Source organism: Pelophylax lessonae (assembly GCF_965119305.1).
Source record: "Pelophylax lessonae genome assembly, chromosome: 5".
Taxonomy (NCBI): domain Eukaryota; kingdom Metazoa; phylum Chordata; class Amphibia; order Anura; family Ranidae; genus Pelophylax; species Pelophylax lessonae.
Window position 1 is genome coordinate 183,242,106 of NC_138772.1, and position 25,636 is coordinate 183,267,741.

General features: G+C 42.5%; 1 protein-coding gene across 2 annotated transcripts in view; it reads left to right on the forward strand.

Annotated features, from left to right (window-relative positions):
* The first annotated feature begins 2,116 nt into the window (after positions 1-2,116).
* The window catches only part of CLEC3B (C-type lectin domain family 3 member B), a 38,549-nt gene continuing 15,029 nt past the window's right edge, over positions 2,117-25,636 (forward strand). The window contains exon 1 of one of the 2 annotated variants that reach the window (XM_082259791.1): positions 2,117-2,309. In XM_082259791.1, coding sequence (XP_082115917.1) covers positions 2,216-2,309 — 94 coding nt within the window. In that variant the 5' untranslated portion in view covers positions 2,117-2,215. The remainder of the gene's footprint in view (positions 2,310-25,636) is intronic. The other variant, XM_082259790.1, reaches the window with a different exon arrangement.

Sequence of the window (25,636 nt, forward strand, 5' to 3'; positions counted from 1 at the left end):
GGGAAGGACAGCTGAAGGCAGGATCAACCCGGTATATTTTACTTTACACTAAACAAATGCTTTAGTGACTTTTTGAGTGTTCACACTCTGTTTTATAGCATGTTATGATAGTTGTATGACACTTTAAAGATCGCATTTAGGACCGCATGTCTGTTGGTTATCTATGGTAATTCTTTCAGTTCTCAGAAGTAAAATGTCCTGTTGTATTTCAGCTCTGTGTCCAGAGTCTGGAAGTACTCATATCTATACCAGAAGCCTCTGAACAAAATGTTATAGTAGCTGTATACTTCTATGTACCTTCAGTAGCTGTATACTCCTATATACCTTTAAGATGTTAATTGAAACCTATACTAATAGAAACATGAAGGTTGTCTTTAGATGACTTCAGTCACTGTGATGAACTGCTTACTGTAAGGTCCATAAAGAGGACACAAAGCCATTATTTGGGGTTATAAGAAAGGAGGTGTAACTGTAGATTATGGAAAGGGTTCTTTACTGTTATTGTAATAAAAATGTAGAATTCCCTCCCCGGAAAGTGGTTCTAGCTGAGAGTGTTGACACCTTCTGAAAGCTTTGAAATGCCTTCCTCAGGAAACAGATTATACAGGGCTATGGAAATTGTTAGAGAATAAAAATCACACACATATAAGTTGAACTGCATGGACCTGTCTTTTTGTCAACCTTACAAACTATGTAACCATACACAGCGCTCCTTGTCATGGTTCAAAATAAATTCTAACACTATCATAGTAGAAAGCATTAGGGTCCTTTCACATGGGCTTTCTGCCCGGCAGACTCCATTTTACTCAATGGGGATTGATCCGCCGATCCCCGCTGAGCAGGCGGATGACAGGTCCATCTCCGCTCACTGTGCAGAGACAGACCTGTCAGATCCCTGCTCTCCTCCATGGGAGATCGGATGAAAACGGTCCGCCTGTCCGTTTTCATCCGATCCGATCCTCCAGACGGATGGAAAATAGGGTTTCCTTACACCTGGATTTCACGGACAGGATCGGATCAGATAGCAACACTGACATCCGCTGCTCCATAGGGGTGCATGGAGCATCCGATCAGGTTCGCCTGAAAAACCGACTGGTGGCCCCAATCAGAAAGCCCGTGTGAAAGGGCCCTAGGAGAAATTTATTTACACAGGACAGTATTGAGTTGCTCTAGTAGCTGATTAAGGTAGCAATGTCAGTTCACTTGAGCAAAGTGTTGTATTGCTGTCAGGGCCGGCCCTACCATGGGTCCCGCTGGGTCCATTGGACCCAGGCAGAACTTTGAGAGGGGCAGCAATATGACGCCCAACAATTTTGTGTGCCATTACGTTACAGGTGGCATTTCCCCATCTCATACTGCCGCCCGTAGTGCAAACTGATGAGTATGAGGAGGCGGAGTGTCTACTTTGAAGAGCGGCCCTCGCGTGATCGTGGTGTGCACAATTACGTCAAAAACAGCGCACTCCATCTCACGCAGTGCAGGCTGGATCTTCCAGGGTGGTGGCCACGGCAGACACAGGAGTGACAGGAGGACTGAGGACAGACAGTGGGTGTTTGGTGGTGAGTTATGAAAAAGATATCAGTATACTGTATATAATATTTTCTAAATTTTATATTTATGAATGTGGGGGCCTTTTAGTGGGCATGATTTGTTCGAGGGGGGGGGGCAGCATTTCATTCTCGGACCCAGGCAGCACAATGTCTAGGGCCAGCCCTGATTGCTGTACAGAAAAGGCAGTAAATATGCTTCTAATTTATACTAGGGCTCCTGTGAACTCCATGTTTACTCCTAGTAATATAGAATCTCATTACCAAATACAATGACAAGTTAAATTGTGTAACCATCTGTCACAGCTCACTCAAAGATTCCATAAATTTCTTATTTCTAAAATAACTGCAACACTTCTGTTTGCCAGTAATGTACAACAGATTTTTTTTTTTTGGTCAAAGTAGTTAATTAGATTTAGTATTGTTTTAAGATGCATGCCTAATCAGAGTTTATAACTTGCTATACCCTTAAGTACCATAAAACTAGCATTTTCCAGATCTTTATTAGCAGACATAATTGTATTATAATGCCTATTGCTAGGCTCTGCAGAGGTTTAGGAATGCTTTGCTCATGATGTGGAAGGAGTTCCTGAACAGATGTTTTTATTATAGGCGTATTTAATAAAGTGCAGGAACACACTGTACTTCAAACAGCGCTTGGGATCGCCATGGAGTACAAACGAGCCTTCCTGGTGCTGTGCCTCTTCTGCTTTGTTAAAATCACCTTTCAACAGAAGAAGCAGAGGCATACAACTAAACAAGGTAAGGCCTATTTTGATAATACGCTTTTTTTTTGTCCTTTGCAGGAGCACAAAAAAGCATTTAGATACATTTGGTAAGAAAAAGATGTTGATTTCATGATTGCATTTCACTTTCATGCACTTCTGATTTATATTAGTGATAGGTTTTTCAAAATGTTATACAAAGGTAAATATATTTAACAAAGAAAATAATATAAAAAGGCTATAACTGTGTTTCAGTATGTTAAAAAAAATAATGATATAATTATTAGAAAATAATATAAATAAATATACATACAAATATACATATGGGGGGGGGGGGGGTACAATCTATCTATCTATCTATCTATATATATATATATATATATATATATATATATATACAGTATCCCACAAAAATGAGCACACCCCTTTGTAAATATTTTATTATACCTTTTCAAGTGACAGCACTGATGAAATTACACTTTGCTACAATATAAAGTAGTGAGTGTACAGCTTGTATAACAGTGTAAATTTGCTGTCCCCTCGAAATAACTCAACACACAGCCATTAATGTCTAAACCGCTGGAAACAAAAGTGAGTACACCTCGAAGTGAAAATGTCCAAATTGAGCTCAAGGTGTCAAGCTTTTGTGTGGCCACCATTATTTTCCAGCACTGCCTTAACTCTCTTGGGCATGGAGTTCAACAGAGCTTCACAGGTTGCCATTTGAGTCCTCTTCCACTCCTCCATGACGACACCATGGAGCTGGTGGATGTTAGAGACCTTGAGCTCCTCCACCTCCCTTTTTAGGATGCCCCACAGATGCTCAATAGTGTTTAGGTCTGGAGACATGCTTGGTCAGTCAATCCCCTTTACCCCCAGCTTTTTCAGCAAGGCAGTTGTCGTCTTGGAGGTGTGTTTGGGGTCATTATCATTTTGGAATACTGCCCTGCTGCCCAGTCTCTGAAGGGAGGGGGATCATGCTCTGCTTCAGTTTGTCACAGTACATGTTGGGATTCATGGTTCCCTCTATGAACTGTAGCTCTCCAGTGCCCGCAGCACCTAATGCAGCTCCAGAGCATGACACTCCCACCACCATGCTTGACTGTAGGCAAGACACACTTGTCTTTGTACTGCTCACCTGGTTGCCGCCACACACGCTTGACACCATCTGAACCAAATAAGTTTATCTTGGTCTCATCAGACCACAGGACATGGTTCCAGTAATCCATGTCCTTAGTCTGCTTGTCTTCAGCAAACTGTTTGTGGACTTTTCTGTGCATCATCAAGAGGCTTCCTTCTGGGACAACAGCCATGCAGACCAATTTGATGCAGTGTGCAGCGTATGGTCTGAGCACTGACAGGCTGTCCTTCCACCCCTTCAACCTTTGCAGATATGCTGGCAGCACTCATATGTCTATTTCCCAAAGACAACCTCTGGATATGACGCTGAGCATGTGCACTCAACTTCTTTGATCAACCATGGTGAGGACTGTTCTGAGTGGAACCTGTCCTGTTAAACCGCTCTATGGTCTTGCCCACCGTGCTACAGCTCAGTTTCAGGGTCTTGGCAATCTTCTTATAGCCTAGGCCATCTTTATGTAGAGCAACAATTTTTTTTTCAGATCCTCAGAGAGTTCTTTGCCATGAAGCACCATGTTGAACCTCCAGTGACCAGTATGAGAGCGTGAGAGCGATAACACTAGATTTAACACACCTGCTTCCCATTCATACCTGAGACCTTGTAACACTAACGAGTCACATGACACCAGGGAGGAAAATTAATTGGGCCCAATTTGGACATTTTCACTTAGGGGTGTACTCACTTTTGTTGCCAGCAGTTTAGACATTAATGGCTGTGTGTTGAGTTATTTTGAGAGGACAGCAAATTTACACTGTCATACAAGCTGTACACTCACTACTTTACATTGTAGAAAAGTGTAATCTCTTCAGTGTTGTCACATGAAAAGATATACTAAAATATTTACAAAAATGTGAGGGGTGTATTCACTTTTGTTAGCTACTGTATATACCTCACAAAGGCTAGACAGGTATACAAAATGTTGTAACCTAAGAATGCTTTAAAAAAAAAAGAAGTGTTAATATTTTTTTTTTTTATCAATTGACTAAATGGACAGTAAATTAAGAGAAATCCACCTTTTGCCTTCAAAACAGCATCAGTTCTTCCAGCTACACACAGTGCTTGTGCACACAGTTTTTGAAGGAACTCGGTAGGTAGGTTGTTCTAAACATCTTGGAGAGCAAACCACAGATCCCCTGTGGATATGGGTTACCTAAAATCCTTCTCTCTCTTCATGTAATGCCAGACTCGATGTTGAGATGTTTGCATGTTTGGGGTCGTTGTCTTGCAGAATAAATTTGGGGCTAATCACTTGCCTCCCTGATGGTATAGCATGATGGATAAGTATCTGCTTGTATTTCTCAGCACTGACAACACCATTTATCCTGACCAAATCTTCAATTCCATTTGCAAGAATGCAGCCCCAAACTTGCTTGGAACTTTCGCCATGCTTCACTGTTGCCTGCAGACACTCATTTTTGTACCGCTCTCCAACCCTTCGTGAACAAACTGCCACCTGCTTCAGTGAAATATTTCAAAATTTGACTTATCATTCCAGAGCCCCTGCTCCCATTTGTTTGCACCCCAGTTCCTATGTTTTTTTGTGCATAGTTGAGTTGCTTAGCCTTGTTTCCATGTCCTATGCATATACTCAAAAATATATATATCTACAGCCGTGGCCAAAAGTTTTGAGAATGACACAAATATTAATTGTTACAGTTTGTTGCTTCAGTGTTTTTAGATCATTTTGTCAGATGTTACTATGGTATGCTGAAGTAAAATTACAATTATTTCATTAGTGTCAAAGGCATTTTTTGTCAATTACATTAAGTTTATGCAAAGAGGTAATATTTGCAGTGCTGACCCTTCCTTTTCAAGACTTCTGCAATTCCCCCTGGCATTCTGTCAATCAACTTCTGGGCCACACCCTGACTGGTGGTAGCCCATTCTTCCATAATCAAAGCTTGGAGTTTGTCAGAATTTGTGCATTTTTTTTTTGTTTACCCGCCTCTTGAGGACTGACCACAAGGTCTCAATGGGATTATGGTCTGGGGAGTTTCCTGCTGGCCATTGACCCAAAATTTCTATTTTTTTTTCCCAAGCCATTTAGTTATCACTTTTTCCTCATGGCAAGGTGCACTCACACTTGCCTGCTGCCATTTCTGAGCTAGCTCAGCACTGGTGGTGCCCCGATCCTGCCGCTTGCCGTACTTTCTTAGGCGCCCTGAAGCTTTCTTGACAAATGCAAAGGAAATCTTTTTTTTTATGGGATTCATTTAATTTTCATGGCAAAGAGGGACTTTGCAATTAATTGCAATTCATCTGATCACTCTTCATAACATTCTGGAGTATATGCAAATTGACATCATATAAACTGAGGCAGCAGACTTTGTGCCACAGCTGTATGTATATATATATATATATATATATATATATATATATATACAGCCCTCAAATTTTCCACTCGCCTACTCGCATTTTGCGAGTGGAAAATTATTTATGGCGAGCGTGGGGCTGCTCCGGCCAGGTGCCGCTCAGGGGAAGAGGAAAGCCGATGGTCCATCGAGCGGGGATCATGCCCGTCAATGCACTTACCAGTGCAGGGGAAGAGAGAGGAGAGGAAGAGGAAATCTGGCCGTATAATCACAAAGCACGATCGTTCCGCTGTAACAGCTTTCATTGTAATTGCCGGGCGCTCAGACACACACAGTCCCGCCTCCTAGCCCGGCTTCTTTGATGGACAGAACACCTGGCCAATCGGGACGTGTGATGTCTATCAAAGGAGTCGGGCTAGGAGGCGGGACTGTGTGTGTCTGAGTGCCCGGCAATTACAATGAAAGCTGTTACAGCGGAACGATCGTGCTTTGTGATTATCCGGCCAGATTTCCTCTTCCTCTCCTCTCTCTTCCCCTGCACTGGTAAGTGCATTACTGGACCCAATTAAAGCTGCATTACTGGACCCAATTAAAGCTGCATTACTGGACCCAATTAAAGCTGCATTACTGGACCCAATTAAAGCTGCATTACTGGACCCAATTAAAGCTGCATTGCTGGGCACAGTTAAAGCTGCATTACTGGGCACAGTTAAAGCTGCATTACTGGGCACAGTTAAAGCTGCATTGATGGCACAGTTAAAGCTTCATTGGTGGGCACAGTTAAAGCTGCATTGATGGCACAGTTAAAGCTGCATTGATGGGCACGGGTGAAGCTGCATTGATGGGCACGGGTGAAGCTGCATTGAGGGGCACGGTGAAGCTGCATTGAGGGGCACGGTGAAGCTGCATTGAGGGGCACGGTGAAGCTGCATTGAGGGGCACGGTGAAGCTGCATTGATGGGCACGGTGAGGCTGCATTGATGGGCACAGGGGAGGCTGCATTGATGGGCACAGGGGAGGCTGCATTGATGGGCACTGGGGAGGCTGCATTGATGGGCACTGGGGAGGCTGCATTGATGGGCACTGGGGAGGCTTCACTGATGGGCACTGGGGAGGTTTCACTGATGGGCACTGGTGAGGTTTCACTGATGGGCACTGATCAGGCCGTACTGATAAGCTTCATTGATGCTGCTGCACTGATGGGCACTGATAATGTTGTTATTAATATTTACTTTTATAACTTCTGCAATAATGCAAAAATATTTAACAGTGTCATTCTATGAGAAAATTTATCAAGGCGTGTTTAAGGGTGGGATTAGGGGCGGGCAGGGTAGGAGTTGGGTGGGGCAACTGGTGGCGAGTAACACTTAAGGCCTGGCTAGTAGCTCAGGACTTCAAATTTTGAGCCCTGTATATATATTTATATATATATATATATATATATATATATATATATATATATCCGGAACTGTAAGTAGAAAAATATCTGGAGCTCCTATTGCTAGCTCCTCATCCTGGCCCTACTACCTAAGGCATCACTGGTCAGGAGCAAGCACGCAGCTAGTGAAGTATTAAAAGTTTGTATAACCTGTGTGCAAGTTCCAGGTCCGTAAATTGCTACGAAGTATAGCAGGGATCAGAATGACAGCTCTGCAGCTTATAAGCTTATGTATAAACAAGTCAGCAGTGTCCCCTCAAATGTTTCTATCCTCCCAATATGCCATTAATGCTATTGGCTGCATTTTAATATACATTCCTATGACCAAAGTCTTCATCACTGAGTGCTGCAAGCTGGAATATTCAGCACTTCGAATTATTTCTTCTTTCCAGCCATAAAAAAAATGTTAACCCTTTGAAGCAGTTGGGGCAGCAGATGAAAGTCCTAATGTAACAAACTGCTAATCTCTATAACAGTTCAGGCAGTTCTAGTCATTCAGTTCTTGTACATTTAAGAAGTGAACTCTATGGCTTATAAGGCTCTTTTTACATGTGGTTTTGGTAATTATTGTCCTCTAATTTATTCAGCAGGGCGTTTTAATAGTAGGGCTAAGGGAGGGCTCACTGATGCTGATGATGTTTGATTCTAGTTCAGCATTAATTTGGATAGACAGCAAAGGCAAATTAACATGGACTGAAAATGATCTTGAGAGATAAATACCATAATTATGTGTTCTTGGATGAAAAAACACTAATCGCAGTTTCACTGTTTCAATAACCACTCATCTGCCAATGTGAGTATTTATCTTTGATCAGAAAACTGTGTGTAGTTGAAGGGGTGGTGTAGTAGTATCTCTCTCTTGGCTTGACTTTATTTGATGATGTGGTGTGTTTTGGTATTCATATGCTTTCCCTGACTATACAATATGACTTTGTTAGCAACACTGTATCTGCTGCCTGTATACTAACTGTATGTCAACGAATCAAAAACAAAAACAAATCTGGGCCAGAATAAAACTCAAAAAGCTGCTGAACACTGTGTTCATGATACAAAAACACAACAAATATAAAGCAAAAAATAGTGCAGCGCTGTGAAAAAATTGTCCAATAATCATGTAAAGGTCCCAAAATCCAGTGAAGGTGATAGTCCCACAACCGTTGTGATAGGTAGGAGATTCTGATGTAAACCCAGTGACACCTCTCACATAGAAATCCTGCTTACCATACCCTTGTGACCCCCTGTTAGAGTGGTCAACAAACGCCGGTGTACAGTGGGAATCGAATGTTTGGGCACCCTAGGTAAAAATTTGTATTGATGTGCATAAAGAAGCCAAGGAAAGATGGAAAAAATCTAAAAAAGGCATCAAATTACAGATTAGACATTCTTATAATACGTCAACAAAAGTTAGATTTTATTTCCATCATTGACACTTTCAAAATTACATAAAACCAAAAAATGGCATCTGCAAAAGTTTGGGCACCCTGCAGAATTTATAGCATGCACTGCCCCCTTTGCAAGGCTGAGACCTGCCAGTGTCATGGATTGTTCTCAATCATCATCTGGGAAGACCAGGTGATGTCAATCTCAAAGATTTTAAATGCCCAGACTCATCTGACCTTGTCCCAACAACCAGCACCATGAGATCTTCTAAGCAGTTGTCTAGAAAACTGAAACTGAAAATAGTTGATGCTCACAAAGCTGGAGAAGGCTATAATAAGATAGCAAAGCATTTTCAGATGTCAATATCCTCTGTTCGGAATGTAATTAAGAAATGGCAGTCATCAGGAACAGTGGAAGTTAAAGCAAGATCTGGAAGACCAAGAAAAATATCAGACAGAACAGCTCGCAGGATTGTGAGAAAAACAATTCATAACCCACGTTTGACTGTACGATCCCTCCAGAAAGATATGGCAGACACTGGAGTTGTGGTACACTATTCCACTATAAAGAGATACTGGTACAAATATGGTCTTCATGGAAGAGTCATCAGAAGAAAACCTCTTCTACATCCTCACCACAAAAATCAGTGTTTGAACTTTTCAAATGAACATATAGACAAGCCTGATGCATTTTGGAAACAAGTTCTGTGGACCGATGAGGTTAAAATTGAACATTTTCAATTTTGGCAGGAATGAGCAAAGGTACGTTTGGAGAAGAAGGGGCACAGAATTTAATGAAAAGAATATCTGTCCAACTGTTAAGCATGGGGGTGGATCAATCATGCTTTGGGGTTGTATTGCAGCCAGTGGTACAGGGAACATCTCACGAGTAGAAGAAAAAAATGGATTCAATAAAATTTCAGCAAATTTTGGATGGTAACTTGATGCCATCTGTGAAAAAGCTTAAGTTAAAGAGAGGATGGCTTCTACAAATGGATAATGATCCTAAACACATCTCGAAATCTATGGGGGATTACATCAAGAGGCGTAAACTGAAGGTTTTGCCATGGCCTTCACAATCTCCTGCCCTTAACATAATTGAAAATCTAGGGATAGACCTTAAAAGAGCAGTGCGTGACAGACAGCCCAGAAATCTCAAAGAACTGGAAGACTTTTGTAAGGAAGAATGGGCAAAGATACCTCAAACAAGAATTGAAAGACTCTTGGCTGGCTACAAAAAGTGTTTACAAGCTGTGATACTTGCCAAAGTGGGCAGTACAAGATATTAACTCTGCAGGGTGCCCAAACTTTTGCAGACACCATTTTTTTGTTTTCTGTAATTTTGAAAGTGTGAATGATGGAAATAAAATCAAACTTTTGTTGACATATTATAAGAATGTCTAATCTGTAATTCGATGCCTTTTGGAGATTTTTCCATCTTTCCTTGGCTTCTTTGTGCCCATTAATACAAATTTTTACCTGGGGTGCCCAAACTTTCGATCCCCACTGTATATCCCGGCTCACCAGATACAGTGGTAAGAGAAGGTCAACGTCAGTTTAAACCAGGAGGAACTTCCATGCGGCGTGATCAAATCCAGCAAAATTGTAACATTAAAAATAAAAGACTGCCAACACAGCGTGATACTGTAAAAAGTGATACTGTATAAACTAGAAAGTTATTAAAATAATTGTGGGTGCACTCAGCATAAATACAAGCATTGATTAGCGAATCAAACGCTAAAATCCTCGATATCCAGAAGTTAAAATGGCCGACTTGCGACCGCACATGCGTAGTGGTGTGTGTGTACGTCCCACCTTAACGGTTTAGTCACACATGACATCTTCAGGGGCTGCTGACATGCACGGTCGCAAGTCGGCCATTTTAACTTCTGGATATCAAGGATTTTAGCGTTTGATTCTCCATCAATGCCCCTGTATTTATGCTGAAAATATGACTACACCCACGATTGTTTTGATACTTTTCTGGTATATACTGTATGGTATCACGCTATGTTGGCAATCTTTTATTTTTAATGTTCCGATTTTGCTAGATTTGATCAAGCCGCATGGAAGTACCTCCTAGTTTTAACTGACGCTGACCTTCTCTTACCACTGTGGCTGGTGAGCTGGGATACACACAGGCAGTTGTTGATCACTCTAACAGGAGGTCACCTGAGATCTGGTAAGCAGGTTTTGTGTGTGAGAGGTGTCACATGGTTTACATCAGGATCTCCTACCTATGACAATGGTTGTGGGACTATCATCTTCACTGGATTTTGGGACTTTTACATATGATTATTGGACAATTTTTTCACAGCCCTGCACTATTTTTAACTGTATGTCAATACCCGTGATTCTAATACCTATATTCTAACAACTAGAGAGCATGTGGAATACATTTAAGCTCCACACATAAGTTTTAGATATAAGCCTTAATAAATTGCCCAGTACTCTGCTGTGACTACATAAATAAAGCTTGCGAGGGTATTTGATCACTCCTGCAAAAAAGAGCAAACGTTTTATCTATAGGTTATATATGACAACTTTGAGTTTCTTTATATATTTCAGATTGCTAGTGGTTGGGATAAACAAATCCTAAATGGTTGTTAATATGTGCCTGCTATAGAAATTATAACCTAGGCCAGTTATGTAAGGTATCAATTAAAAATAACTCTAAGCTTGTTATTTTTATATATTGTTTTATGCTAATTTTTTGGAAATGTTAGCTCTTTAACTGTAGGAGGTCTGTGTTTTAGATTATCTGCCTTCACTTTTACATCTCTTAATGAGATCCATATAGATGGACATAAAGTTCACCAACTTTGTTGGAACACCTTGGAGCCTACCAGACCTCTCACAGTTACGGAATGTGAGGAAACAAAACAGACTAAAAGGTCCCTCTAATGATGTGAAAGATTAATTGCCAATACTGGACTTATAAGAAAAGTTGCATAGCCAACTATCAATACTTCAGATATTTTGCAGTACACTTTTTTTAAATTACATTTGCAGTGAAGTCAAAACAGAAAACTTTTTTTACAGGATCCATAGCAAATACAGATTTTTATGGTTTTTAGTCCATTTACTCTTTTTTTTTTACACCCCCCTCCCTCTCTTCCCCAATTCAGTTAGCAATGGGTCTCCTTCATCCAGAGCTCTAAGATCTTATTAGTCAGAAAATCAGGTTACAAAAAAAAAAAGATCCTAAGATCCTGTTTCTTTAAAGCATGTTAAACAGCATAGTGCTTGTGCTGTGTAATTTGTCCCTTTCAATGCTGTAAAAAAACTGGTTGATCCTGCCTGTTCCTGTGTCCCCTATCTGTCCTGACCATAGTAATCATGGCTACTGATCCATGATATCGTGGTCAGTTTACATGCCTCCTTCATCCCGATGTCTTAGAGTCCCTCCTCTCTCATCCTCCCTCCCTACCTTTCAGTTCCTAGTGTGTGAGTGATCTCCAAACCCTCCCCTCCCCTCCTGCCACTATTTCGTGTTGCAGTAAAGTCAGTGAGTACCATTGCTGCCAGCCCTTCTGTTAAAACAAGCTATAATACACAGTGTCAATGTTATTTTAAAATTATGCTGCTAACTACCTTATTTCAGAGCACCACTGTGCGTTCACCTGACCTCCCGCCGCTCTCCTCTCCTGATCTAAGAACTACAGCGGGAGGGGCTGAGCGGACAGCACAGCGGTCACGTGACCTCCAAGCTGACGTCAGTGGGGAATATCAGCTCCTCCCACTGTAGTCCTTATAAAGTGGGAGAGCAGCCGGAGATCACATGACTGCACAGTGATGCTCTGAAATAAGGTAGTTAGCAGCATCATTTAAAATAAATATTGACACTTTGTATTATACCTTGGTATACCAGAGGGTCTGGCAGTAATGGTACTCACTAACTTTACAACCACTTTAATGTTTAAATCTTTTTCAGCTTGAGTCAAGCATCCACTCATCCTGCTTATAACACCAACTACCTCTTGACAGACTGGGAACTGTTCACTGGCACTAGTGTTTCCAGGTGCCAATGAACAGTTCCCAAACTGTCAAGTTGTTGTTTATCCAACTTAAGCTCTCTTTTCTATATACGACTTCTTATGTACAGAGTAATTTTTGACGTTTCTGCTATGGGCAAACCAATGTTAGTTTTGAAGGAGCAATAAATAAATGTCCGTATATGACTACACTCCTGGAGGCATCATCCCATAGTAGTCATAAACAAAAATAAGAACAGAGTAGTGGGATTTTAAATATGTCTTTGGGGGTGAATGCATAAAAGGATAGATTAGGTACTGTTAAAAGCCAATAATTTTTATTACAAAGAATCAAACAAAGATTGTTCTTAAAATTGCTGATAGGCAAACATAAAATGTGGTAAAATAAATGTGGTTTAAAACATAGTACATAGGTGCGACATTAGAAAACCACAAAAACTCGATCGGTCTATGCGTTATGTGGATATTTCGACTTCATCAGGACCTTAATAGCCTTATACAGCTCCTAACTCAGGGGCAAAGGAAAAATGGCCACCAGTCCATGGGGGGAACCTTTACAGAGTTCCCAAAGACTGAAATGAACCCAAAATAAAAGCTATGAAGGCTTGCTACAAGGTTGTCTCATAAAATTCTCAAAATATATTTAAGAGAAAGCCGAATCTTACCCAAAATACACAACAAGGTTCAATAAGATGGCCATTAGAAAAAGTCACAATGAGCTGGAGTGTTTAAAAGGTCTAAAGATAAAATATAGTAACCCAAAATACTGCTCAATTAGATATCCACAGAAGATTTGATGTCCAAAAGCTAAAAAGGAAAAATGATATTCGGCCTAATGAACAAATTATGATAAGGCAGGTGTTCAAATCAACCACATACTGGCTTCTCCAAAATAGGCAGAGCATGTATATAAATCTTTCTTTTGCTCTCTTTATATATGTGGGGTTATTGTTCCCATTTTTCTTTGGTGTTATGAGTTTTATTTGTTCTGTTATTTTTTCAGTAAAAAGTTTATTACCTTCGGTCAAGCACATATAAGATGTATAAGGTTCTATTGAAGCAGAGATTTCTGCAGAATGCATAGACTGTTCAAGTTATTGTGGTTGTCTATTGTTAAACCTATGTACTGTGTTTAAAATATTTGTGTTTGCCTATCAGCAATTTTATGAACAATCTTTGGTTCTTTGTAATAAAAATGATTGACTTTTATCAGTACCTTAACTCTTTTATATACATTCACTCTCAACTGCATAATCAATTCCCACCACTCTGTTCTAAGTTTTGTTTCTACAATTGCCATGTTTATTTATTGATAATACTGTCATAATTTAAATAATTAAGTAATACATACAGTTATTTTTTGTCAAGAGAAACAAACCTATCTTTTGACAATACAGTCTTTGAAAAATTTATTTTATTTTCTATTAATTCTATTGACAAAAAGTATTACAATGAAATGTGTTTTCTCTTTCATTCATCGACGGGCACAGCGCTCCATAAATCATAACTAGTGGGTTATATTGCCTCCTCCAGGAGTAGGACTAGGCAGAACAAAAAACACCTGGCTACGCCCATGGGTTGTCCTCAGCTGGTATATAACCCCCTCTCTGCTCTAGGTATTCAGTTTTAATCTGTCTAGTCAGGAGTAAGGACCTAGGCTCCCGGCTGGGATCTCTGGTCCTAGCAATTTTCTCCTTCCATACATATTTTTTGTTTTCTCTTGAGGGATCTACAATCATCTGTCGGGCTGGGTGACAGGTTGGATAATCTAGATCCAGTGGTCCCACCAGCGAGCACATGCAAACCGCAGCTACTTGCTATGTCGGCCTCAACATAGCCTCATGGACAGAGGCTGGCCCGCCAGTTAAACATCTCGCAGGGTCGCATACAACGGGGCTAGGGTCTGAGTCGCAGCGGTCCCTTGGCCGACAGCTCTCCTACTTCGGTGGCGAGGAGTTCTGTCTGGAGCATTACTCGCACAATGGAAGGGTAAGTACAGTCACCCCTCTCCCCTTTTAGTATTTTCTTTGGGGTGGACGTGGGTAACCTCCAGGGAGGGTCGGACCTGCCAGTAGGTTCCCTCCTCCCATCCTTAAATCCCTCACTGAGCTGGGCTTCCCCCACTCCTATTCCCCCTTATCTGGACCTAGAGTCTGGTGGGGGTCTCAGGGCAGAGAATGCAGCAGAGACCCCTGGGGTCTCCCTTGCTTTCCCCACTCTGTAAGGGTCCTGGGATAGTGTGTGTCCCACCCTGGTAGTCTGGAGGGGTCCCAGTGTAGGAGACCCCTAGGTGCATGCCCTGCTGTTTGCAGTGTGGGTATAGGGCAGGGGGTCCCAGTGCAGAGGTTTGTCTGGGTCAGTGACCCCTACTGTGGTGAAAGCGAGGAAGTTGTCTTCCAGCAAGATATACCATCGTACGTGGAAAGCATACATTTCTTGGTGTGAGTCGATTGACACTCATCCCCGATCCTTTTCTGTGGGTCGGATCTTAATCTTTCTGCAACAGGGCATTGATCAGAAGTTGGCTTTGAGTACCATCAAAGGCAAGGTGTCTGACTTGGCAATCTTCTTTCAGCAACCCCTAGCCACGCACTCTTTACTTCTTACCCTTATTCAGGGGGTTCAACATGTGGCCCCACCTGTACGGTCTCCTTTGCCGTCGTGGGATTTAAATTTAGTGCTTTTGGTTCTCCAGAAACCTACATTTGAGAATATTCGGGAGATTCCCTTGCCAATGTTATCTCAGAAGGTGACATTCTTTGTGGCTATAACCTTGGCCCGCAGGGTATCGGAATTGGTGGCATTATCCCGTCGCAGTCCCTATTTAATGGTCCATGGGGATAAAGTGGTTATTCATCCCTGTCCATCATTCCTGACCAAAGTTGTTTCTGACTTCCATTTGAATGAGGACATTGTGTTGCCTTCCTTGTGTCCCAAGCCGGCTCATCCCTAGGAATTTGCTTTGCATACCTTGAATGTGGTTCGTGCAATTCGAGTGTATCTGGCAGCTACTGAGTCTTTTCGGAGGTCAGACTCACTTTTTGTGGTTACAGACGGACCAAGAAAAGGGCTGGCCAATTCTTTGGCTACCACCTAAAGATGGATCAGATAGATGGTGACTCAGGGCTATTCCATTAAAGATCAGGTTCCACCTTTTCCTGTCACGGCCCGTTCTACTCAGGCGCTGAGTGCTTCATGGGCCTTCCCCCATCAGGCTTCAATATCGCATGTTTGCAAGGCGGCCACTTGGTCGTCCGTGCATACCTTCATGAAATTCTTTCAGGTAGATACATTGACATCTGCGGATGCTTCTTTTGGCCGCAAAGTTTTGCAGGCTGCTGTTTAAGAGGGGCTGTTCCCTTTCCTCTTTAAATCTTTATTTTTCAGACGGGACTCCTGTGACCCGGTTAAGACTTCTGTGTCCTGGTTAAGGGCTGTTATGTTTAGCCTTGGGTTATTTTCCCCACCCCCTCATTTTCCTTTCGCACTGCTTTTGGACGTCCCACTAGTTATGATTTATGGAGCGATGTGTCCGTCAATGAACGAAAGAGAAAATGGGATTTTTGTACTTACCGTAAAATATATTTCTCTGAGTTCATCAACGGACACAGCATCCCTCTATGGAGTTCTGACTCTTCTAATACTGCTACTAAACTGATTACCTAGAGCAGAGAGGGGGGTTATTTACAAATAAATATCTGAAAGTGTGGCGTGCGTTTGTATTCAGCCCCCTTTACTCTGATACCCCTAACTAAAATCTAGAGGAACCAACTGCCTTCAGAAGTCATCTAATTAGTAAATAGAGTCCACCTGTGTGTAATTTAATCTCCATATAAATACAGCTGTTCTGTGAAGCCCTCTGAGGTTTGTTAGAATACCTTGGCACATTCAGAGTGGTTTATGCATTCCCCTCTAGTGAGGAATCTTCTTCAGCTACTCTGCAAAATAGATAAAGAACAGATTCCACTGATCCTCATTTCCCAAATTGGCTCAAGAGAACTTGCTACACATACATACATATACAACATGGCTGTATCTAGGGGGGTGCTGAGGTGGACTGCGCCCCCCGCAGATCCCAGTTGCACCCCCCAAAGCCCCTTGACCACCCCCCTCCAACCTGGATGCTCTGCCTTGCCGCTGAGCTCCTTTTCCATCCCAGTACTGTATACAGCTCCTTCTCCTCACACTACACAGAGCTGAAATCACATTATTTTACTTACAGCCACAATCTTCACAGGGTGTAGCTGGCTACTGCAGCTACACAGCCATTCCGACGAGGGAATGTCACAGGTCAGAATGGCAACATAGCAGCCAGCTACACCCTGTGAAGATTGTGGCTGTAAGTAAAAGAATTTGATTTCAGCTCTGTGTAGTATGGTTCAGGAGGAGCTGTGCACAGTGCTGGGATGGGAAAGCAACTCAGCCAAGTGCTAGGTGATCCCTGTCCTCTGACTCTCCAGCGATGATCCCTGTCCTTTGACTCTCTAGAGATAATCCCTATCCTCTAGCTCTCCAGCAGTGATCCCTGTCCTCTGCCTCTCCAGCCGTGAGATTGTCCTCTCCCTCTCCAGCCGTGATTCCTGTCCTCTGACTCTCCAGCGATGATCCCTGTCCTTTGACTCTCTAGAGATAATCCATGTCCTCTAACTCTCCAGCAGTGATCCCTGTCCTCTGCCTCTCCAGCCGTGAGATTTTCCTCTCCCTCTCCAGCCGTGATTCCTGTCCTCTGACTCTCCGGAGGTAATCCCTATCCTCTGACTCTCCAGCAGTGATCCCTGTCCTCTGCCTCTCCAGCCGTGAGATTGTCCTCTCCCTCTCCAGCCGTGATTCCTGTCCTCTAACTCTCCAGAGGTAATCCCTATCTTCTGACTCTCCAGCAGTGATCTTTGTCCTCTTTCTCTCCAGTGGTTATCCCAGTCCTGTGTCTCTCTAGCCACGATCCCAGTCCTCTGTCTCTCTAGCCATGATCCCAGTCCTCTGCATTTCCAGCATTAATTCCTGTCCTCTCCCTCCCCAGCCATGATCCCAGTCTTTTGCCTCTCCAGCAGTGATCCCTGTCCTCTGCCTCTTCAGGGGTGATTCCTGTTGTCTGCCTCTTCAGCGGTGATCCCTACTTTCTCCCTCTCCAGCGGTAATCCCTGTCCTCTGCCTCGCCAGGGGTGAACCTTGTCCTCTCCCTCTCTAGTGGTAATCCATGTTCCCTCTCTCTTTATTGATGATCCCTGTCCTTTGCCTCTCCAGCAGTGACCCCTTTCCTCTGTCTTGCCAGTGGTGATACCTGTCCTCTGTCCTGCCAGTGGTGATCCCTTTCCTCTGCCACTCCAGCGGTGACCTCTGTCTCTCCTTTTCCAGCAGTTAGCCCTGTCCTCTGCCTCTCCAGTGGTGATCCTTGTCCTCTGCCCTGCCAATGGTGATCCCTGTCCCCTGCTTCTCCCGTGGTGACCCTTGTCCTCTCCCTCTCCAGTGGTGATCCCTGTACTCTGCCTCTCCAAAGGTGATCCCTGTCCTCTGCCCCTCCAGCTGTGATCCTTGTCCTTTCCCTCTCAAGTGGTGATCCTTCTCCTCTCCCTCTCCAGTGGTAAACCCTGTCCTCTGCCTCTCCAGCAGTGATCCCTGTCCTCTCTCTCTGTAGTGTTGATCCCTGTCCTCTGCCTCTCCAGCGGTGATCTCTGTCCTACCAGCGATGATCTCCATCCTCAGCCACCGCTGGCAGGGAAGATGAATCCTGTAATCTTCCCTGCCAGTGGTGTTCCCTGTCCTCTGCCTCTCTCATGATGACCCCTGTTCTACGTCTTGCCAGCACTGACCCCTGTCCTCTTTCCTGACAATGATAATCCCTGTTCTCTTCTTCTCCAGCAGTGATTCCTGTCATCTGCCTCTCCAGTCATGACCCCTGTCCTCTGCCCTGCCAGCTGTGACCTCTGTCCTCGGCCCTGCCAAAACTGACCCCTGTTGCCTGACCCACCCTGTTCTCAGCTCGTCCCCTGCTGACCTTCCATCCTTTGCCCTGCTGACTCCCTGTACACTGCCCTGCTCCCTCCTGTCCTCTGCCCTGATGACTTCTATACACTACCCTAAAAACCAATAGCCTCTGTACACTGCCCTACAAACTGCTAATCCTATCCTTTGCACTGCTGACGCCCTGTACACTGCCCTGCTAAGCTCCTATTCTTTACCCCCCTGACATTTGAGTGCACGCACCCACATCAGACAGGCTAGATCTGGCCCTGATACACAGACTCCTGGAGAACAAACTTACAAACAGGCCAGACCTCCTGTTACAAGGTTACACAGGGCCTAAAAGATAGAGAACCCTGTCATTCCCACCTTACTCAAAGCGAGAAAAACTACCTCTCATAGGATCTACTTTGGCACCTGGAAGGCATATTTTGGCTGGTGTGAAACCGGGCATCTCAATCCTTATTAATATTCTATTCTTCATGTCCTAGTCTTCCTTCAGTTTGACCTGGATCAGCATCTAGTTCTTAGTAGTGATCGACCGATATCGGTTTTTCGTTGCCAAAACCGATATTTTGGCCAATGCATATCGGTATCGGCCGATATTTTTGTACAAAAAAAAATATTTTTTTTATTTGACAGGTACTCTTGTGGAGGGATCTGGGGGCCTAAAAGACCCCAAACCCCTCCTCTGCACTTAAAAGCATTCAAAACGCCACGTTTGGCTGTTTTGAATGCTGTAATTTTTTTTGAATCTGGCGCCAGACAGTACCCGGAAGTGATGTCACCCATGACATCACTTCCGGTTTTTGCATGGAGACCCAATCAGAGCCGAATGCGGCTTTGATCGGGTCTTCGGCGGCCGTGCAGGCTGGTTGCCTGGGTCTCCTGGTGGGACGGGAGACCCTGGCGAGCCACGGAAGGCGGCGGGCGTCCCCTCCCGCTCCTTGTAATGACAGCCGAGCGGCTTCTCAGCCGCATCGGTTGTCATTACTAGACAGCCGACCGTCGGCTATGGACGCCAGTACCGGGGTGATGCCTCTAGCTGCAGGCATCACTCCGGTACAAGCACTTTCCCAAAATATCGGCAATATCGGTAACCTCAGGGGCCGATTCCGATGTATAGGGGAAAGTGCATATTGGCCCTAGATATATTGGCTTTGCTGATAATCGGTCGATATTTAGTTCTTAGTACTCTTAAAAGATAAGATTCTGCCTTGTCTATTCGATTTAGAATCCTTTGACTTTAACCTTTTGCTGCCAGGTCTGTACTTAGTACCTACACACTCAGTGTGTGCATATCTAACAAGCCGACTCATGTCTGCAAGATGGAAGCATTCTAGTGGCTGCCCTGCCACCAGATTGCTTTCGCACACCCCTTGTAACTTGCGTCCGCCGCCATGTATCCCGGGCTCTGCTTGCCCATTGTCGGCCCAGGAAAGGCATAGCAGGTACCACCGGGTAAGGGGGAGGGAGCTGAAAGAAACACATGTCCACTCTACCCTTCTTGTTGCTGACCCTGAAGCAACATGTAAAATGTCACTTCTGTGTCCCCCTCTCAGTTTTCCGAGGAAAGAATGTAATGCAGAGCTATTTGCACTGCATTACATTCAGTGTAGCACAGGGGAGCTATGTCACCACTGGCCCTCCTTTTTCCCTAAGGTGGTTTCTTTCTTCTTTTTGACAAGGACATTGCCCTTACTACTCTATGTCCTGCCCCAAAGTACACAAAGGAGATTTCACTCCACTGCGTGGATGTGGTTAGAGCACTAAGGGCTCTTTCAAAGGGGCGGCCAAGGGGTTTCAAAAACAGGTGGCTGAACCGTGGTTTTACTGCACCAACACCCCCTCTCCCCCCACCACCCAACCACCAGAATTGCAAAAATACAGCTTTACAGAGCTGCACACATTTTTAACTCGGGGAAGAGTTTGACAGGAGGTGCCGCAATGCAACTACAAGTTGAACGCTTGGCTCACTGTAGTGACATGGTCCCACAATGTATGCTTGCCATTCAGCAACCTAAAAATTAAAGTATAAAAAAAAAACAAAAAACAGGCATTCAGGAGGCAGCAGCATTGCCTCTTGAACATTTTCAGCCACTCCTGTACCACCCTCAAAGCCTCTGCTAAAGCGAGCTTCAGCTGTAAGGTGCTTTAAAGCTGTCCTTTGAGAATTTTGGATCTGGTTACTGTTATTTTCTGTGGGCCAGTTTGTTTGTAAGTTGCTGCACACCCCCCCAGCCCCCAGTTTATTGCTTGGAGATGTCCAATGGTCTATGACTACAAGTCCTGTGTCTTGTACTGTTTAAATAAGATAACAGAAATGTTGACTTACCTGTAAATCCCATATGTAGAAGTACAGTAAAATACGTGTCCATCCCCTCTGTTCTCTGCTTCTCTTTATTACTTGCTACAAAACTGGGGTCCCATGGAGAGAGTGGGGTTATAGGAGGGTGCATTAGGGCATTCCCAGCAACATTTTTGTCAGTGTCCAATCACCTGAAGGTAGTGGTATATAACCCATGGTTTACAAATATAAGTCTTCTGTACCGTACTGTACTCCAAGATTTGAAATTTACAGGTAGGTAAAAAATTCCCATATATTTGAGAGATGCCGGGGGGGTGAGACCTTTCTGGAGGACCGGCGCCCTGCAGATCGCTTCTGACCTCTCGTTTATTGCATATCATTGTTGGATCATGAGTACATGGGTCTCTCTTTTTTGACTTGTCACTTGATTACCGACTATGTTTAGACATGTATCATTGCCGTTTATTGTATTGTATGCCCTTTTCTCTTCAATAAACATTGAATTTATAAAAAAAAAAAAAAAAAAATCCCATATATTCTTATTTAAATGTACTGTGTATATGAAATTGAGCATATGAATATTTTGTCTTCTCTATTTGAGGCAGCAGGTAGAGTTTTAGGATTCTTTTTAACATTTTACAGGCTTACAGTGAAAGAAGCCCATTGTTTACAGAACTCAGTGAGTCAGAGCAGTGATTTATTCCAGTGAAACATACTTTATGAAATGGCTCATTTCCAAGTGTCAGATAAATTGTGCCTCAAAGCAAGCTTTAACTACTATGCTATTTAGCTAACCCATAATGCTGTGGGATTTTTTGGTTTTGTAGTACACGTTTTTTAAAAATCAAAGATAGCACATGCAATAGAAAGTAAAACAAAAACATGAAATAAATAAAAAATAATAATAAAAAAAATTAAAATTGACCCTGTAAAGACACAGTTAGTTCTTTTTTTTTAGATTTGGAGATAAAGCTTCTGGTTTCTTTCTTTCTTCTCAACAATGATATTGTCCCCACTACCCAATGCCCTGTCCCAAAGCACACCAAAGAGGTTTCACTCCACTGCCTGAATGTGGTCAGAGCAGTAAGGACTCTTTCAAAGGGACAGCCGGGGGGTAGTAAAAACAGGCGGTTGAACCGTGGTTTTACTGCACCAACCACTAGAATTGTAAAAATACAGCCTTTTAGAGCTGCACACATTTTTAGCTCAGGGTGCAGAGTTTGACATGAGGCACCACCTTTCCAGCTAGCCTGTTAAGTTCAATGGTGCTGCAATGCAACTACAAGTTGAACGCTTGGTTCGCTGTTGCGGCATGATCCCACAATGTAAGATAGCCATTCAGCAATTAAAAAAAAAAAGGCATTAAGGAGGCAGCAGTAGCATCTCCTGAATGTGTGGGATTTTTTGGCTGTGTAGTACGTTTTTGTAAAACAAAGATAGCACAGGCAATAGAAAGTAAAAAAAAAACTAAATTAAAATTGACCCTGTAAAGACAGAGGCAGTTTTTCATCAGATTTGGAGATAAGGCTTTTGGTTTCTTTGTTTCTTCTCAACAAGGATATTGTTCCCACATGAAGTAAGGCTTCTGCCATTATAGGTCAGGTATTAAACTATGTTCTATGATATCCCCCTTCCTAAATGGTAAAACCTTTATGTATTATGAGGTACAAATATATATCAAATTCACTGGACCATCAAATCAATATTATGTATTGAGATGACCAAAAAAAAAAAAGATGAAATTAATGGAAAATGCTAAATTAAAATCTCATAATCGAGAAGATTTATTGACCTTATTTAACAATGCTAAGATTAATGATGTGCAACATTCATTAACTCATAGCAATCATAGCAGATTTTTGTTTCAGTCTTATTAAATGGTAACTCCATTTTCACGAGAAAAAAATCACATTAAATAAAAAAAATATATAGCATACAGAGTTGCGACACAGAACATATTGTAATTTATTGTTATTAAAAATGTATTTCCTTTTTAATCTGCAGCACTGTCATTTTCTGTAAAATTTAATTCAATACAACAACCTGGAAGCATTCTGTACACAGTGTACGGAATGCCCCCAGAGATGTAATTTCCTGCTTGTGTGATTGGCTCATTGATTTTCCCACAAGGCTGCAATAAGATTTAGGTCAGATTTTAGGCATCCTCTGCAAGAAAATGTTAATTTTGTTGAGATGCTTCTAAAGGGTTAAACATTTCTAAAGGAATGCTACTCTCCTAAACAGAGCCCTGCAAGTGCATCAGCTGACCAAAAATATAAAAAAAAGTCACTCCTATTCAGACTTAGTTCTGCACAAGGCATGATCTAATAAATAGTTATTCCTACAGAGCAGAAACAGGTAAGACTCTGCAACAAAGTTTGTTAAATTCCTTGCAATGTACAGTGATCACCCAGAGGGGATTGTTTTTTCTGAAAAAAAACCAAGACCCTTGGCCTCTCCAAGACAAGACTATTTAATGTAGAGGTCCTTGAGACAGACAAGATTGTTCAATCTAGAGGTCCTTGAGACAGACAAGACTGTTCAGCTAAGAGGTTCTTGAGACAGACAAGACTGTTCAGCTAAGAGGTTCTTGAGACAGACAAGACTGTTCATTGTAGGGGTCCTTGAGACAGACAAGACTGTTCAATGTAGGGGTCCATGAGACAGACAAGGCCGTTTAATGCAGAGGTAATTGAGACAGACAAGACTGTTCAATGTAGTTGTCCATGAGACAGACAAGGCCGTTCAATGCAGAGGAAATTGAGACAGACAAGACTGCTCAACGTAGAGGTCCTTGAGTCAGACAAGACTGTTCAATGTAAAGGTCCTTGAGACAGACAAGACTGTTCAATGTAGAGGTCCTTGAGACAGACAAGACTATTCAATGTAGAGGTCCTTGAGTCAGACAATACTGTTCAATGTAAAGGTCCTTAAGACAGACAATACTGTTCAATGTAGAGGTCCTTGAGACAGACAAGACTGTTCAATGTAGAGGTCCTTGAGACAGACAAGACTGTTCAATGTAGAGGTCCTTGAGACAGACAATACTGTTCAATGTAAAGGTCCTTGAGACAGACAAGACTGTTCAATGTAGAGGTCCTTGAGACAGACAAGACTGTTCAATGTAGAGGTCCTTGAGACAGACAAGACTGTTCAATGTAAAGGTCCTTGAGACAGACAATACTGTTCAATGTAAAGGTCCTTGAGACAGACAAGACTGTTCAATGTAGAGGTCCTTGAGACAGACAAGACTGTTCAATCAATGTAGAGATCCTTGAGACAGACAAGACTGTTCAATGTAGAGGTCCTTGAGACAGACAAGACTGTTCAATGTAGAGGTCCTTGAGACAGACAAGACTGTTCAATGTAGAGGTCCTTGAGACAGACAAGACTGTTCAATGTAGAGGTCCTTGAGACAGACAAGACTGTTCAATGTAGAGGTCCTTGAGACAGACAATACTGTTCAATGTAAAGGTCCCTGAGACAGACAAGACTGTTCAATGTAGAGGTCCTTGAGACAGACAAGACTGTTCAATGTAGAGGTCCTTGAGACAGACAAGACTGTTCAATGTAAAGGTCCTTGAGACAGACAATACTGTTCAATGTAAAGGTCCTTGAGACAGACAAGACTGTTCAATGTAGAGGTCCTTGAGACAGACAAGACTGTTCAATCAATGTAGAGATCCTTGAGACAGACAAGACTGTTCAATGTAGAGGTCCTTGAGACAGACAAGACTGTTCAATGTAGAGGTCCTTGAGACAGACAAGACTGTTCAATGTAGAGGTCCTTGAGACAGACAAGACTGTTCAATGTAAAGGTCCTTGAGACAGACAATACTGTTCAATGTAGAGGTAGTTGAGACAGACAAGACTGTTCAATGTAGAGGTAGTTGAGACAGACAAGACTGTTCAATGTAGAGGTCCTTGAGACATTTTAATTGATTTACTAAAGGCTTAGAGACACTTTACTTTGCAAAGTGGATGTTTGCTTTGCAAATTAGATGTTCCCTGAGCTTAGTAAAATGTTTGTTTCAATCAACTTATCATATGCTAGCAAAAATCCTACTTTACTCTCTCTTGCACTTGATTGAGTGGTCAAGATAAATACAAGGTAAAATGTCCACCTTGTAGCATTCACCACCAAAACTGGCGCTGGATTTTTCTGGTCCTAGACTTTTAACCGATAATTTGGCTTACAACTGCCCCAAAAATGCTCACTGACCCACCAATGACCGAATGACAGATATCCTCTCTGTCAATGATTTTTTGTTTGAAAGAGCACAAGAAGGGTGCAGCAGCTTTGTGCATTAGCTAAGGTACCAATTTTTCGAATATATTTAAAAATAATGCAATAAACTCATAAAACCAGTTGGGTATCAGAGTTAGATACAGAAAAAGAAAAAAATCTCCAAAAATAGACTCAAACCACAACTCTAGGTGTGCATTAGCAGCATCACGAAGCAGAACCAGGTGCTTCTGCTTTTCAAGGGGTAGACCCTCTTCTTCAGAGCTATCTGACTGAAGACTTTTATGTGTTTAAATAGTATGCATTTGTAATAGGTCACACATAGGTGGCAGCTAAGCCTGCTCTCCTCCAGTGATGAGACTTTTCCTAACATAGCCTTTCACTGGAACGATTAATGTGCTGCTGTTTTTCCTCCCTCAGCTCCTCTGTAGCTGATAATTGAGGAAATGTAATCACTTATAAAAAAAGAAAAAAAAAGGTATTTATAATGTTTTTATATCTATACACATGTTTTGTGTTTCATTTCTAATTTAAACTGAATAAGTTATTTTAAAAGGTGAGGGTTTACAATCACTTTAAAGATGAGA